This window comes from Glycine max, chromosome 6 (assembly GCF_000004515.6).
Source record: "Glycine max cultivar Williams 82 chromosome 6, Glycine_max_v4.0, whole genome shotgun sequence".
Lineage (NCBI taxonomy): Eukaryota > Viridiplantae > Streptophyta > Magnoliopsida > Fabales > Fabaceae > Glycine > Glycine max.
The window spans coordinates 43,166,094-43,181,090 of record NC_038242.2 but is presented as its reverse complement, the minus strand read 5'-3'; the positions used below and the strand labels follow the sequence as shown (position 1 = coordinate 43,181,090).

General features: G+C 33.1%; 1 protein-coding gene across 1 annotated transcript; it reads right to left on the bottom strand.

The window, feature by feature from the left end:
• Nucleotides 1–10,648: 10,648 nt before the first annotated feature.
• LOC100820239 (probable NAD(P)H dehydrogenase (quinone) FQR1-like 1) lies at nucleotides 10,649–12,024 on the bottom strand. The gene is made up of 2 exons (XM_003527241.5): nucleotides 11,596–12,024; nucleotides 10,649–11,256 (listed from the first exon to the last, which is right to left on the bottom strand). The coding sequence occupies exons 1-2, from the start codon at nucleotides 11,730–11,732 to the stop codon at nucleotides 10,980–10,982; spliced, it is 414 nt and encodes a 137-aa protein (XP_003527289.2). The 5' UTR covers nucleotides 11,733–12,024; the 3' UTR covers nucleotides 10,649–10,979.
• Between the last annotated feature and the right edge of the window lie 2,973 nt (nucleotides 12,025–14,997).

The following is a 14,997-nucleotide window of genomic DNA, read 5'->3' as shown; positions in this document are numbered from 1 at the left end:
CAATATGCAGAGATTGAAGAAATTGTTCAGAAAATAAAAAAAAAATATGTTGGGTTCCAAATTTTCAACTCTTTCCTAAGATAATCTAGTTGGGATGGAATCTAATCCTGATAAATTATCATAACAAATATGTCTGGGGTTGGTTAATGATGTTTAAGTTGTTTGAATTACTGGGATGAGTGAAATAGGAAAGTCAACTCTTGGCCAAACTTTATATGAAAGAATCTCTAATCAATGTAATTCTGATTGTTATATTGATGATGTAAGCAATGTTTATCGACTTTATGGTACATTAGGTGTATAAAAACAATTACTTTCTCGGTCTCTATATGAAAGAAATCCGGAGATTTACAATTTATCCAATGGAACACTTCTAACATGGAAGAGACTATCCAATGCAAAGACACTAATAGTTCTTGACAATGTTGATCAAGATAAACAACTTGATATGTTTACAGGAGGTATAGTTTATCTGTTCCCTAAATGCACACGGCAGAGGAAGCATAATCATTATAATTTCTAGTGATCCATAAAATATTGAAGGCACACGGAGTAGATGCTATTTATCAAGTGAAGTCATTGAATGACAAAGATGTTGTTCGATTATTTTGTAGAAAAGCTTTCAAAAGTAATTATATTGTGAGTGATTTTGAAAAGATGACTTGTGTTGTACTATCACAATGTCAATGTCATCCCTTAGCAATTGAAGTATTGGACTCATCTTTGTTTGATAAAGATGCCTTACATTGGAGACTGCATTGGCTTCACTAAGAGAAATTAAAAGTAATTTTTTTTGAATGTGTTGCATATAAGTTTTGATCAATTAGAGGATACACACGAGGAAATATTTTTAGGTATTGCATGTTTTTCAACGATGATGGTGTGAATGATATGAAGGAAGTTCTAGATTTTAGTGAATTTAATCCCGAAAATGGCCTACAAGTTCTCATTGATAAATCACTCGTAACCATGGAATGAGAAATTAACATGCATGACTTGTTGCACTATTTGGGCAAGTGCATTGTTAGAGAAAAATCACCAAAGAAGCAATGGAAATGGAGTAGGTTGTTGTGAGACCCTCTACCCCGACATATAAATTAATAAAATATATAAAAAATATCGGTAACCAAATTCACACGGGTAAAAGGTTCACATTCACTTCACTATTATCAATTAAAACTTATTAAAAATATATTCGGCACGAAACAAGATCGTCAAAATTTACAAAAATATTTTGTTAAATCAGTGAGATAAAATAAAATAGACTAACATTATGCAATTAATATAAAACTTATGTCCCACTGTCACATCCTATCACAGCATTGTGTCCCAACGTCCTTCAACACAAGGTTTCTTTAAGCACTTCACCTAGCCATCTGCTCCCCCGAACACAAGGTTCAAGATCATCACAGGATCCAAACACAAACAGCAAATCGGGAGTGAGTTATCACATTTCTAACTATTAGAGAGAAACAAAACAACATATAGTAGCCAAATACAATTTAATTAGCATATCTCACATTATTTCATCACTTTGTCATTCAAAATTCACTTTTCATCCATCAATCACACTTTTCATCCATCAATCACCTTACACAAGAATCACACGTTCTAATCAAGACATAATAACACCTCAATTTCATAATAAACAATTAGCAAGCGCATGAGACAATTATGCTAAGACTCAAGCCTACATGCAATGTGGTACCATGTCAGTGAAAAACCACCCTGGGGCGCTTAGGAGTACATAACAAGACACACCACACAATGGGTTTGTCAGGTCACTCTCACTAAGTAAGATCATAGGGAGACTAGTCAGGGTCACGATGTTTTGCGAGAATGCTCCAACCATATGGGATCAGTATAGGCTTAAAGGAGCACTCAAACCCGGTGACCCCCAAGGCCTACACTCCGAAGAGTCCGTCAGGGCCTCTCCCTCCTGATTCAGGTCCAACCCCTAAAATCATTTTAGCACACAGACACTGCTAGTGAATTATATAATACCCACGACCTCACACTCGTGTCTTAAGCACGTACAACATATTGCGCTACAATTTAACACTGGTTCCTAAATAGGAACCTACACTTTCTCTTTAAGACTGCGCATTTACACTTTTCTCAAGATAACACTGGTCGGGTTATTGTATAATTCACAGCTTACAACACAAATAATGTCACATCAAGAGTTAATCACACACTTATTCACAACCAAAACTCATTCACAATTTCACATCTCATAATGTCACAATCCACCATCACATGTTTTCACATATCTCACAATTCAACACATGTTCTACTTTACACTTTTACTCAATCTCAATAACAATATTATAATCTCAAGGCAACATATTATTCCATAATTCATCACATATTTCATTTATAAACACTGCTCATGAATTATACAATACCACGACCTCACACTCATGTTTCAAACATGTTTAACACGATTGCGCTACAATTTAACACTGGTTCCTAACTAGGAAACCTACATTTTCTCTTAAACACTGTGCGTCAACGCTTTTTTCAAGATAACACTGGTCAGGTTATTGTATAATTCATAGCTCACAATATAATTATTGTCACATCAAGTGTCAAACACACACTTATTCACAATCAAATATCATGCTCACAATTTAACATCTCATAACATCACATCAATCATCTCATTTTCACATGTATCTCGCAAATTGACAAATTCAACTTTGTACTACTCAATTTTCACTATAATATCATAATATCATTATAATAACTTATTACACCTTATAACTCATACACATCACACAATAATAATATTTGCATGATACAAAACATATATATGTATATGTATATAGTAAATTAAACTACATTGTTTTTTTATCAAAGGATTTCTATAACAATTAATTTAATATTACGTCAAAAGAAATTACCACTAGACATTAACCTTACAATTTTCTTTAATTTATTATTCTAGTATTACAATAATTATATACACATAACATGTTGATCATCATCGTAGAAAAATTAGAACAAAATAATAATTTATATAAAATAAGTCATTCAATAATATTATTTAAAATATAATTTATGTTAATAAAAAGAGCTTAATTTTTTTAAGGGGTTCACACTCAACACAAAAACACATCAATTTCATAGCAATTTCTCATTGGGACATCAACTAATTCATCAAACATATATAATTCATTGTAATAATTAAAAGGATAAAATGAAAATTGCAAATATACCCCAAAACTCATTCCAATTGATATCTCTAAGGATTCCTACACATGTTTTCACTAATCCCCAATTGTGAATAACTCATCCCTTACCTCTAAAGCAGCATCTCTAGCGGTTCCCTGATATTCCTACAATTTTTTTCCCCTAACTGCTCCGATAGAGTTCCCAAACGTCAAAGGGGATAGAGAAGGGATTGAAGCCTCCACTTGTACTGTTATCATGCGATTTATTTTTCTCCCTCCACAAATATTATCTCGCAAATCCCAACGGTCAAAGCGTGCGAAATTGAATTTCAAACAAAATATCCAAATTTCATGAAAATCCAACGGTTAACAAAACCAGGATCGTAGTTTTTCCGAGACAGCTCTGGATTTCTGCGGAAAAGGAAAATGCTACAATGTGAGGGGTATTTCTCTTAGCTCAGACATAATATCAAAATTCTCAACGGTGAGAATTCTCGGAATTGGGTTGCGAACGTGGTGCTCAAATTTCACGACGATCCAGCGGTGAATGAGTCCGAGATCGTCATTTTTCTGAGATGGGTTAGGTGGCCTGCGGAAAAAAGAGAGGGTTTTGGGAGAAGAGAGAAAAAACGAAATTATGAGGCTGAGGAGTCGGTTTGAAATTGACCTATCATGTTGCTATTTATAGCTAGGGGCATTTTTGACCTATTATTTACTCTATTTATTTATTTATTTATTTATTATTTATTATTTTATAAAAACAATCTTTATTTTATTCTCTATCAAACAAATAAATAAAATACCTTTTTTATTTTCTCTCAAATCATTATTTTAATTAATAATTATGTCTCCTTATTTATTTATTTATAAAATCTCATCATTATTTTTAAAATTCTATTTATTTATAAATAACAATTCTTTTTAATCTAGTTTATGAAAATTGGGATGCTACAGTTGTGGGATTTGAAACAAAGTTATGTCAAATAATAAGGTAAAATAATTTTTAAATATAAATTCCTACTATTAGTTTATAATTTGTAAATACTTCCAAAAATATTGAGGCCATAGTAATTCTAATGGGCGAATCTCATCGGAAAACAATGAGGATCGATGGTTTATCAACAATGAGTCACCTTAAGTTAATTCAACTTGGAAGTTTTTTTTTTTTATCAATGATTTGGAAATGAATTTATCACAAACACTTGATAATCTTTCCAATGAATTAGGATTATCTTAATTGGACTTATTATCCCTTTGAGTGTTTATCATCAAGTTTTGAGTCGGATAAACTTGTTGAGTTGAATATGAGCCACAGCAACATCAAACAACTTTGGGAAGACACAAAGGTAAATTATTATTAATTTTTTTAATATTGTTTTCATTTAAATAAACAAATAAAAAGATAAACTTTCTTATGTTATTTCCTTTTTTTTCTTTTTAATTAAAGAAACAAAAGAAAGCCTGCATGTCATTATTAACTTTGTTTCTTACTATAGCCTCTACCCAATTTGAGGCGTTTGAATCTCTCATCCAAAATTCTAATTAAACTGCCATATATTGGAGATGCCCTATATCTTGAGAGTCTTGATCTCGAAGGATGTATTCAACTCGAAGAGATCGGTCTGTCCATTGTTCTTTTACGAATGCTTACTTTTCTGAATTTGAAAGATTGCAAAAGTCTTATTAAGTTGCCACAATTTGGAGAGGACTTAATTCTTGAACTTCTAGTTCTCAAAAGATGTAAACAACTCAGGCAGATTGATCCATCCATTGGTCTTCTAAAAGAGCTTACTTATTTGAATTTGAAATACTGCAAAAATCTAGTATGCTAGCCTCAATTCTCTTGAATATCTTGTTTTCTCTGGCTGTTCAAAACTGTACAACACCCAGTTATTATATGAACAAAGGGACCCAGAGCATTTAAAGAAGATTGATATAGATGCCACTCCTACTCATTTCCAACCAATATCTTCCTACTCCAGAGAATATAAAAAATCAGTTAATGGCTTAATGCCTTCCTCGCCAATTTTTCCATGTATGGGCAAACTTGATCTAAGTTTCTGTAATTTAGTTGAAATCCCTGATGCTATTGGAATTATATGTTGCTTAGAAAGGCTAGATTTAAGTGGTGACAATTTAGTTACACTGCCCAACCTCAAGAAGCTTTCCAAACTGTTCTGTTTAAAGTTACAACATTGCAAGCAGTTGAAGTCTTTGCCTGAGCTGCCTTCACGAATTGACTTCTCAGGGGTGTGGTATGTTGGAAGAGATACAGGATTATACATGTTTAACTGCCCAGAATTAGTTGATAGGGAAGGCTGCACTAACATTGGTTTTTCATGGATGATACAAATTTCTCAGGTTTTGCAAGTTCCAGTCAATTGTATTGGAAGTGTTACTCCTGAAAGTGAAATACCAAGGTGGTTCAATAATCAGCATGAGGGAAACTGTGTAAGTTTAGATGCATCTACTGTTATGCATGACGATAGTTGGATTGGCGTTGCGTTTTGAGCATTATTCGTGGTACCTCATGAAACAGTCTCAGCGATGGGTTTTTCAAAAGCAGAAAGGTGGTGTCCTGATTTTGGTGATATTCCAGTGAATTTTTATGGAGATCCAGAACTTGTTTTAGACAAATCAGATCACATGTGGGTATTCTTTGTTGATCGATAAGAGTTCATTGAAGAATGCCATTACAAGTACAACTATCTTGGCAGATTATTATGGGAAGAGTGGAAAGAGTCATGCTGAGGTGAAGAAATTCGGATATCGCTGGGTATATACCAAGGATCAAGAACTATCAAATCCGTTGGCTAGGAAGCGCAAATCTGGGGCAATTGAACAAAATGAAGGAAGAAATAAAGGAAAAAGAAGCAAAGGAATAATCTCACCAGAACGGAGAAAAGATGCAGCAAACTCATCTCAGGAAAACACAATCAACTTGTTGCAAAATGAATTTGCAAATGTTGGCCTGTAGAATGATCCTTTCTTCTGCCATTTATTTCGACCCACAAACTGCCAATATATCATCAGAAATTCTGCAACCTACAAGCACAGGAACGGTGGCAAGATTTTCATTTGAGTCGTCATTTACTCATCTCAAGAATTCAGAAGTGGCATAAAGGGAACTGATGCAAATTTTGAATAAGCTTGGTGGCGTAAAATCAGATTTTTGGTGGTCATGTTGGAAGAAGAAGAAGATTTTATTTCATTTGCCACACCAAAATACAAGAGTATGATCCCCTATTTATACTAGAATAGAGTGACTACTCACATAATTGCTTATTCAAGAATACTGAATGCTCACATAATTGCTTATTCAAGACTTTGTAACTTATAACTTTACAACTTTCATCTTTCACAATTTAAGGCTCATAAAACTTATTATTATTTTTCTAATTAATATCTAACATCCTCCCTTAATTGGAAAAATTCTTCTGCACACCAAGTCTTGCTCTGTGTCTCTCAACCTCTCCTTTTGCATTCTTCTTGATTTTGAACACCCATTTGACTCCAATTGCTTCATGACCTTTGGGAAGGCTTGATAACTCCCAAGTGTTGTTCTTCTCAATGGCTTTGATTTCTTCTTCCATGGCTTGTCTCCACCTTTTGTCTTTCATTGCTTCAACAAAGTTTAAGGGTTCACTGTCAACAAAAAGACAAAACAAATCATTTATAACTTCAGTTTCATCATATAATTCTTGAATATTTCTCATTCTTCTTGGCCTTTCACTTGAACTCCCTTCAGAAGATGATGAAGCTTCATTGGTTGAAGGAGTTGGTGAAAGTGCTGGAGTTGAATCATTTGGAGTCAAGGCTTCTTCATCTATTTCTTCAAAGTACGAGAAAAATCATAAGTGTCTTCTTTCTCCTCCCAATTCCATGTGCCTTCTTCATAGAACTCGGCATCTCGGCTCACAATTGTCTTTCCATTGTTTGGATTATACAATTTGTAGCCTTTTGAACTTGCATCATAGCCAATGAACGCATGTTTCTCACTCCGATCATCAAGCTTGAATCTTCCTTGGTCGGGTACATGAGCATATGCAATGCTCCCAAATACTCTCAAGTGATCAACTCTTGGCTTCACTCCACTCCATGCTTCTTGTGGTGTTTGATCTTTGACATTCTTTGTTGGGGAGCGATTGGACAAATAAACGGCACACGCAACAGCTTCGGCCCAAAATTCCTTTGGCATATTTTTAGCCTTCAACATACATCTAGTTATATTAAGAATAGTTCTATTTTTTCTCTCTGCTACCCCATTTTGTTGTGGAGATCTAGGAACCGTTAGAGGGCGACGAATCCCATATTTTTCACAAAATTCATTAAATTCTTTTGATGTGAATTCGCCACCTCTTTTGGATCTTAGAGCTTTGATTACATAACCACTCTCCTTTTCCACAAGAGCTTTAAAATTTTTAAAAACTACAAATGCTTCAGATTTTTGTTTTAGAAAATAAACCCAAGTCTTTCTACTATCATCATCAATAAAAAGAAAGAAATATTTATTGTTACCACATGAAGGAGGATTGATTGGGCCACACACATCGGTGTAAACAAGTTGGAGAGACTCCTTTGATCTTGAATTAGCTTCTTTTGGAAAACTCCTTCTTGCATGCTTTCCAAGGAGACATGCTTCACACAATTGATTAGGATGGTTGATGTGAGGCATCCCTTTCACCATCTTCTCCTCTCCTAAGGATTTTAGTGCTCCAAAATTCAAGTGCCCGAATCTCATATGCCAACACCATGATTCAGCTTTTATGCTAGCCTTCAAACATTTTGCTTCATTGGTTTTAATGTTCAAAGTGAACATTCTATTTCTTGACATAAACACCTTGGCAATCAAATTAGAATTTTGATCTCGAAGCCATAAACAACAATCTTTCATATGAATTCCATTCCCCTTTTCAACAAGTTGTCCCAAACTCAAAGTATTGCTTTTTAGTTTAGGAACATAGTAAACATCCGTGATTAATTTGTGAGCACCATCTTTTAAAGAAATTAAAATAGTACATTTTTCTTGGATTTGCACCTTGGAAGAATCTCCAAAAGAAACATTTCCTTTCACCTTCTCATCAAGTTCCACAAATTTCTCTTTGCATCCACACATGTGATTGCTTGCTCCATTGTCAAGATACCATAAGCATTTGTCTTCCTTCTCACCATTATTAAGTGATAGCATTAGTGTTGGCTCTTCAACTTCTTTATCATCAACAAGATTGACCTTCTCTTCAACCTTCCATGCATCTTGAGAACCTAACAAGGCTTTCATGCGACGACACCAATTATCATAATTCTCTTTGGTAAGACGAGGGAATTGAAACATACTCAAGCCATTGCTTGCCATCTCTCAACTCACAAAGTGTTTCTCTCTCAACACTCTAGAACTCAAGCTCTGATGCCACTTTGTTGGAAGAAGAAGAAGATTTTATTTCATTTGCCACACCAAAATATAAGAGTATGATCCCCCAATTTATACTAGAATAGAGTGACTACTCACATAATTGCTTATTCAAGAATACTGAATGCTCACATAATTGCTTATTCAAGACTTTATAACTTATAATTTTACAACTTTCATCTTCCACAATTTAAGGCTCATAAAACTTGTTATTATTATTTTTCTAATTAATATCTAACATGTCATTAGATACTTGTGTTGTTTTGTTTGTTGGTTAAGAATATTGGTTTTTTCCTTTTTTGGTTTGAGTAATGTTTATCAGATGATGATGCAATTTCTGTTTGAGTAGCTGCTATGCTTTTAGGGTATCCAAATCCATGTTGATCAGAGAATATTGTCAGTGCATGACAGCTAAAAAAAAGTATAAAAACAAAATTAAATTATTCCTCGTGTCAGTCAATCTAGGAATCGGGAAGTCAAACTAAGGAATAAGATTTCTGCATCCCTAAAAAGAAAAGGAGTAAAAATATTTTGATGCTGAGTCACTATATAGTTGTTTTTTTCTTTTGTCTTAGGCACTTATGGCCAATTGAAAAAAAGTGACTTGCCCGGTACTCTTCCTTATGCAATATTTTAAAGACTAAATAAAAAATTGAACGGAGATATGAGGATATTAGTTGGATTTGTTCAATCAGTTAAATTTATGATTAAACTGTGATTAGAATTTGATAAAATTAGATACTATTTTGCTGGAAGTTGTTAATATCTTTAATTAACTTTTTCATAACGATATTTTAAATAAATTTTATATTATTATCTTAATTTCTATTATTTCTCACTTGTGACTGCAATACTAATACACATAAAAATTAACTATAATCCTTTTTAATTTTTAATATTAATTACCACTAATATTAGTGTTGTTATTGATAACAGTTATCTTCATACTCCCTCCATTCCTTTTTATATGTTTCTTTTAAGGTCTTTATGTTTTACTAAAAAATACAATAAAATTTGTTAAATCTAATAAAATGGTTGTAAAATTTCTTATTTTATTTATTTTTCTTTTCATTTCATAAATAAATACATGTAAATTAATTAAAAATTAAAAGATAAATAAAAATATAATTGATAAAAGAATAATTAATGTGATTTTGAATTTACATATGACAAATAAATAAAAATATTTATTATTAAAAAATCCAACAATTAAGAATCAGAAAGATTAAGGAACAAGATTTCTGACTAAGGAGAAAGGATGTGATTATGATGCAGAGTCGCTATATATTTGTTTTCTTCTTTTATGTCTTATGCATGTAACACATACAATATATTTTAGATTTGGATCTAGACCACTATTTTCCTGTCCTCTAAACATAGCTTGTTCATGATGATGATTTGATTGGTTCAGTCAGTTAAATTTATGGTTAAATTGATAGTAGATTTTGTTGAATTGGATACATACCTTTTTCATGGTCAAACCAGTTCATTGCATATTTAACTATGGTTGAATTGGGTTTTCATGTTGAGGTGAAGAAATACGGGTATTGTTGGCTATATAAATAGGATCTAGAACTATCAAACTTCACTATACTATGATGCAAGGTGAAAATTTGTCGGCTCAAAAGCGCAAGTTTTTGGTAATTGAACAAAATGAAGGAAGAAATCAAGGAAAAAAGAAGCAAAGCAGGAATCTCAGCAAAACGGAGATAGGAAGCTGCCAACAACTCCATCGAAATCAAAATCTAGTCGCAAAATCAATTTGCAAATCTGGGCTTATAGAATGACCCTTGCTTCTTCCATTTATTTTAAGCCAGCCAGAAACTTCCAATATGCCATCAGAAATCATGCAAGCTGCAAGCAAAGGGACAATGGCAAGACTTTCATTTTGAGTTATCTGCCACACAACTCAAGAATCAGGAAGTGGCATAAAGGGCTGGAACTGATGTGAATTCTGAATAAGCTTGCCAGCATATAGGATGCTGTTGGTTGGCAAAGGATTATTTTTTCTTCTGGTTGTGGTAATGTTTTCAAGAGGGTGATGCAATTTTTTTCTTTCTATTTTTTGACAGATACAAAGCTGATGGAAAGGGTGCATCCCTGCATCCTTCTTCCAAGGAGACATTGTTAATTAAGTGGGTGGGGTTGGAATGAGCTTGTGTTATACAACAAAATTTATATACACAAAATATTTTTGCCTTTAGAAAATAAGCAATCATATTCATTAAAATGGAAACACAAAACAAGAACTCGTTACATTCTGAGCTAGAAAAAAAACAAACATCAATGACCAATGTACAGTGCAATGAAACCACAACACTCAATGCAAAACATTGTCTTGTTGAAAAGAAAACAACCATTACCACAGAAATAAGAACTCAGAAAACAACCATTGGTCACCATCTGCGAGCAATATTATGGAGATAATTTTGAGGATCTCGCTTAAGCTTCTTTGAGATGGCGGCTATACATTTCCCTTGGTGGAATGCTTGCCTCAGCTCAATCTCAGTTGGGTTCCTTTTGCCATCAGTACCAGCATATGTTCCAGAACCAAAGGGACTCCCACCCCTCACTTCCTCGATCTCAAACATTCCACTGATTCCAGCACCCAATGTATACAAAATTGGAACAAACAACAATCCATGATTAACCAACTGAGGGATAGCAGTGAGCCTGTCATCATAGATTAGAATCCATAATTTCATTATCATATTCTTAGGAAATCACTAAGGGTCGGTATAGATAAGCTTATCTATAAATACTTCTAGGAGAATAGGTAAAATGAAAAGCATGTTAGGCAAAAGGTAATTTGTTTAAACTCTCATTTTTGCTTCTTTGAGTGATATTTTTAATTTATTCATACGTGAATTTTAGCTTAGCCAGAATTTTATTTTGTTTTTCTTTCTTAATTATTGTATCCTCCTAGAAGTACTGATGGAAAAGTCTATCAAAACAGGCATCCAAACAGGCTTGAGAAAACTAATTTCCGATCATGATGTAATTATGTCTTACGCTGTAGTTTCTTGTCCACCACCTTGGCAACCGGTGCTGAAGAACATTCCAGCAGGCTTGCCTTCAAGAAATTGATCTTCTTCGTCCCATAGTAATCCGATTGAGTCGAGGAAAGCTTGAAACTGAGCAGCCATCATTCCAAATCTTGTTGGGAAGCCAAAGACAAAACCATCAGCATCACGGAGCTCATTTCTGGTGATGATTGGTACATCACTCTTGGGCGGTGCTCTCAATGCCTCAAGCTCCTCAGTTGATAGTGTCTCGGGTACCTGCTCATATGTTTAGTTAAGTAAAAAAGGAAATCCTTTAAATACCCTATTTTTATTCTCAATAATGAAGTTGTTTTCTACCCTTGACTAAATGAATGCTTACAACATCCCTTTAGCTAGAGTAAATTTGGGAAATTAAGTCTTAGTCACAGAGATCATACAGAATAAAGCACAGGGGCCATTGGACTTAAAAGTGACATAAGTTGAATTAATGCATATACAGCATTAGGAATTTTGATGGATTAAAAATGAAATTTACATGCCTGCCATAGTTGGGACTCAACCCCTGGTACAGAATCGGCTCCTGTCTTTATTTCTTGAGCTAATCTTTCCACGTGCCCAAGCATTGAGTAGTACCTATCAATGCATTCCTAATTTTTCATTCTTTATACAAAGCTGAAGGAACTATGCTATTTTCTTGAGGACAATACAAATGAAATTCTAGGAATTGAAGATCACAATTCACAAGAGAATGACCATAGTAATAAGTATGAATTAAATGAAAATGAAGCTAAAGAAATTTAAAATAGAAGTATCCTTTGACTAGGAAATGTAAAAATCCGTTCAAGAAGTGAATACATCTAAATCAAGAATGAAAGGAACAGAGTTAAAACTTAAAACAACAATGCATAAAATCCAACGAAGTGGGACTCCAAGACCTTCAAAGAACATTAAAATTTTGAAAGACTTCAAATTCAAGAAACCACTGAAAAATGTAAGAGAAACCTAGTGAAAAAAAAAATCATTTTGAGAACCACCATAGCAGGAAACAACACTAACGACTTATTAAGGGAAAGAAAATCAGAGAAATGATGCAGAAGACAAACAGAGTATAGCAAGGAAAATATTTTCAGAAAAAAGAAAGAGCAATGAATGATAACAAGAAAGATTAATAAAGTGCGTACACAATATAAACTTTGACAGTCATTGTTGATCCTGCAAGCTCTTTGTGCTCCTCTTTCTCGTTAGAATTCTTAGCTAAATGAAATCAACTGTTCAATTGGAGATTATTAAATGGCGGGAAATGCAAGCCTTGTGATGATTGGAAATAGGCTCGCTGAAGAAGTTAATATGTAGGCTTTTTACATGTAAGCTTGTTTTATTTTCCCCTTGAATGGGCCCAATACAGTTTTGATTTGAGTTTAGGAAGGTATGTGGACTAAAATTTGCCAAGTACAACTCCCTTTCTTTTTTGGTTTATAAATTTACATAATTTCCCTTTCTTTCTTCTTTTCTTCAAAACCTTTGTTACATCGAACCAGATTTTTTCTTCTACAAACATTATTTCTCTCTAACTAAACCTACGTATCTTCAATTCAAAAGATGGTGGTACTGTTCATTGTCATCAATTCGTGCCGCATAGCTTGTAATGATGAATGATAAATATTGATTTTAATTAAGTACTCCTTGTTGAATAGCCAGTTGTTCGATGTTCGGTATTTACTTAATTATTTGTTTTCTTAAGTGTTGAATGCTGTGCAAAGATTGATATTATCATTATAGCACTTTTGAAAAAGAAAAAAAAAAAGAAACAATTTTTTTAAGATTCGGATTCAGCTCTTTTAAAATGCTCTTGAAAACTCAAGAAAATCAGTAAATCAAGTTTTTTTTTTTAAGTTTTTATCTTTTAAAATGCTCTTGAAGACATAATTACTATGGAAGGCTCGCGCAATTGGCTTACACTGAAACTATTCTACATTTTTCTAGTACTTATTGTGGCTATTGCTTTTCAATGATGTATCTTTACACGCTAAACCTCAATCCGTTCAATAGAATAGCTGTTCCATTATTCAGAAATTAAAATACTATCTATATCTAGTCAGTATATAAAAAAAAGACTTAAATATGTTTTTTTTATTTTTAATAAATATTTAATTTTATATTTGTTGATTAATAAATTTTTGTTTTGGTGATGAGTTTTTAATAAAACAAAAATTTTATTTTAGATCTTTTACACTTATTTTTAACTTCTAATAAATTAATATATTTTGTGTTTTTTCTGTAATAAATATTTTTCATTTTTTATTAATTTATACTAAAAAAATTTACTAATTTATCAAAAAATAAATATAAATTTTTTTAATTTATCAGATGATAAAACAAAATATTAAGAATCGAAAAATAAAAGTATTATTTTATTAAAAATTCAACGTAAAAGTAAAAAATTATTAAAAAATAAATACAAAATTAAATATTTATCAAAAATAAAAAACAGAAGCCAAAAAATACAATTTATATTGCTGTAAGTTGTAACTCTTTTTCTTTTGATGGAGATTGATACTATAGCATAGCTATATATATCAAAAGGTTTCAATACTGGTAGCTTTTCATTGTGATATTTATAATGACGATTGGCACTTTCCATTTGAGTGTCATTATTTTTGCAGAGATCAACTTGCCATTTTTATTTATTTATAATTAAATTCAAGTACCTAATTTCTTTTGGCACCTTTATATTTCTAATTTCTTCACTGCCCGGCGCTTTGTTTGTATCCACAAAAACTTGTTCTTGCTTTCCACCTAGCATCACAGCAATACTAAAAACACACATCATTATCAACAACTTTTCTTCCCCATTTGCCAACTATAATGGCTTCTAATACCTTCAACCAATGCCTCTCTTCTTCATGATCTCATGCCATGAGGACATACGATGTTTTTGTCTGCTTCCGCGTCGAAACACGCAACGACTTCAATGGTTTTCTTTTCAAAGCTCTGCGAAGGAAAGGCATTGATGCCTTCAAAGATGATAAAGATATCAGGAAAGGTGAATCCATAGCCCCAGAGCTGCTACAAGCGATTGCAGGGTCTCGCGTTTTCGTTGTGGTCTTCTCAAAGAACAATGCTTCCTCTACTTAGTGATTGCGTGAAGTTGCACACCTCTGCAACTGCATTCAAACATCACCAAGACGTGTTGTACCTATTTTTTATGATGTTGATACATCACATGTGCGAAACCAGAGTGGATGTTATGAGATAGCCTTTGCCAAATATGCAGAAAGGCTCAAAGAAGATAAAGAGAATACGGATGAAATGCAGAGATGGAGAGAAGCTCTTACACGAGTGGCCAGTGTCTCTGGTAATCTACTACGTGTATACTATATTTTATCATTTGTTACTGATGTGGTTTTCA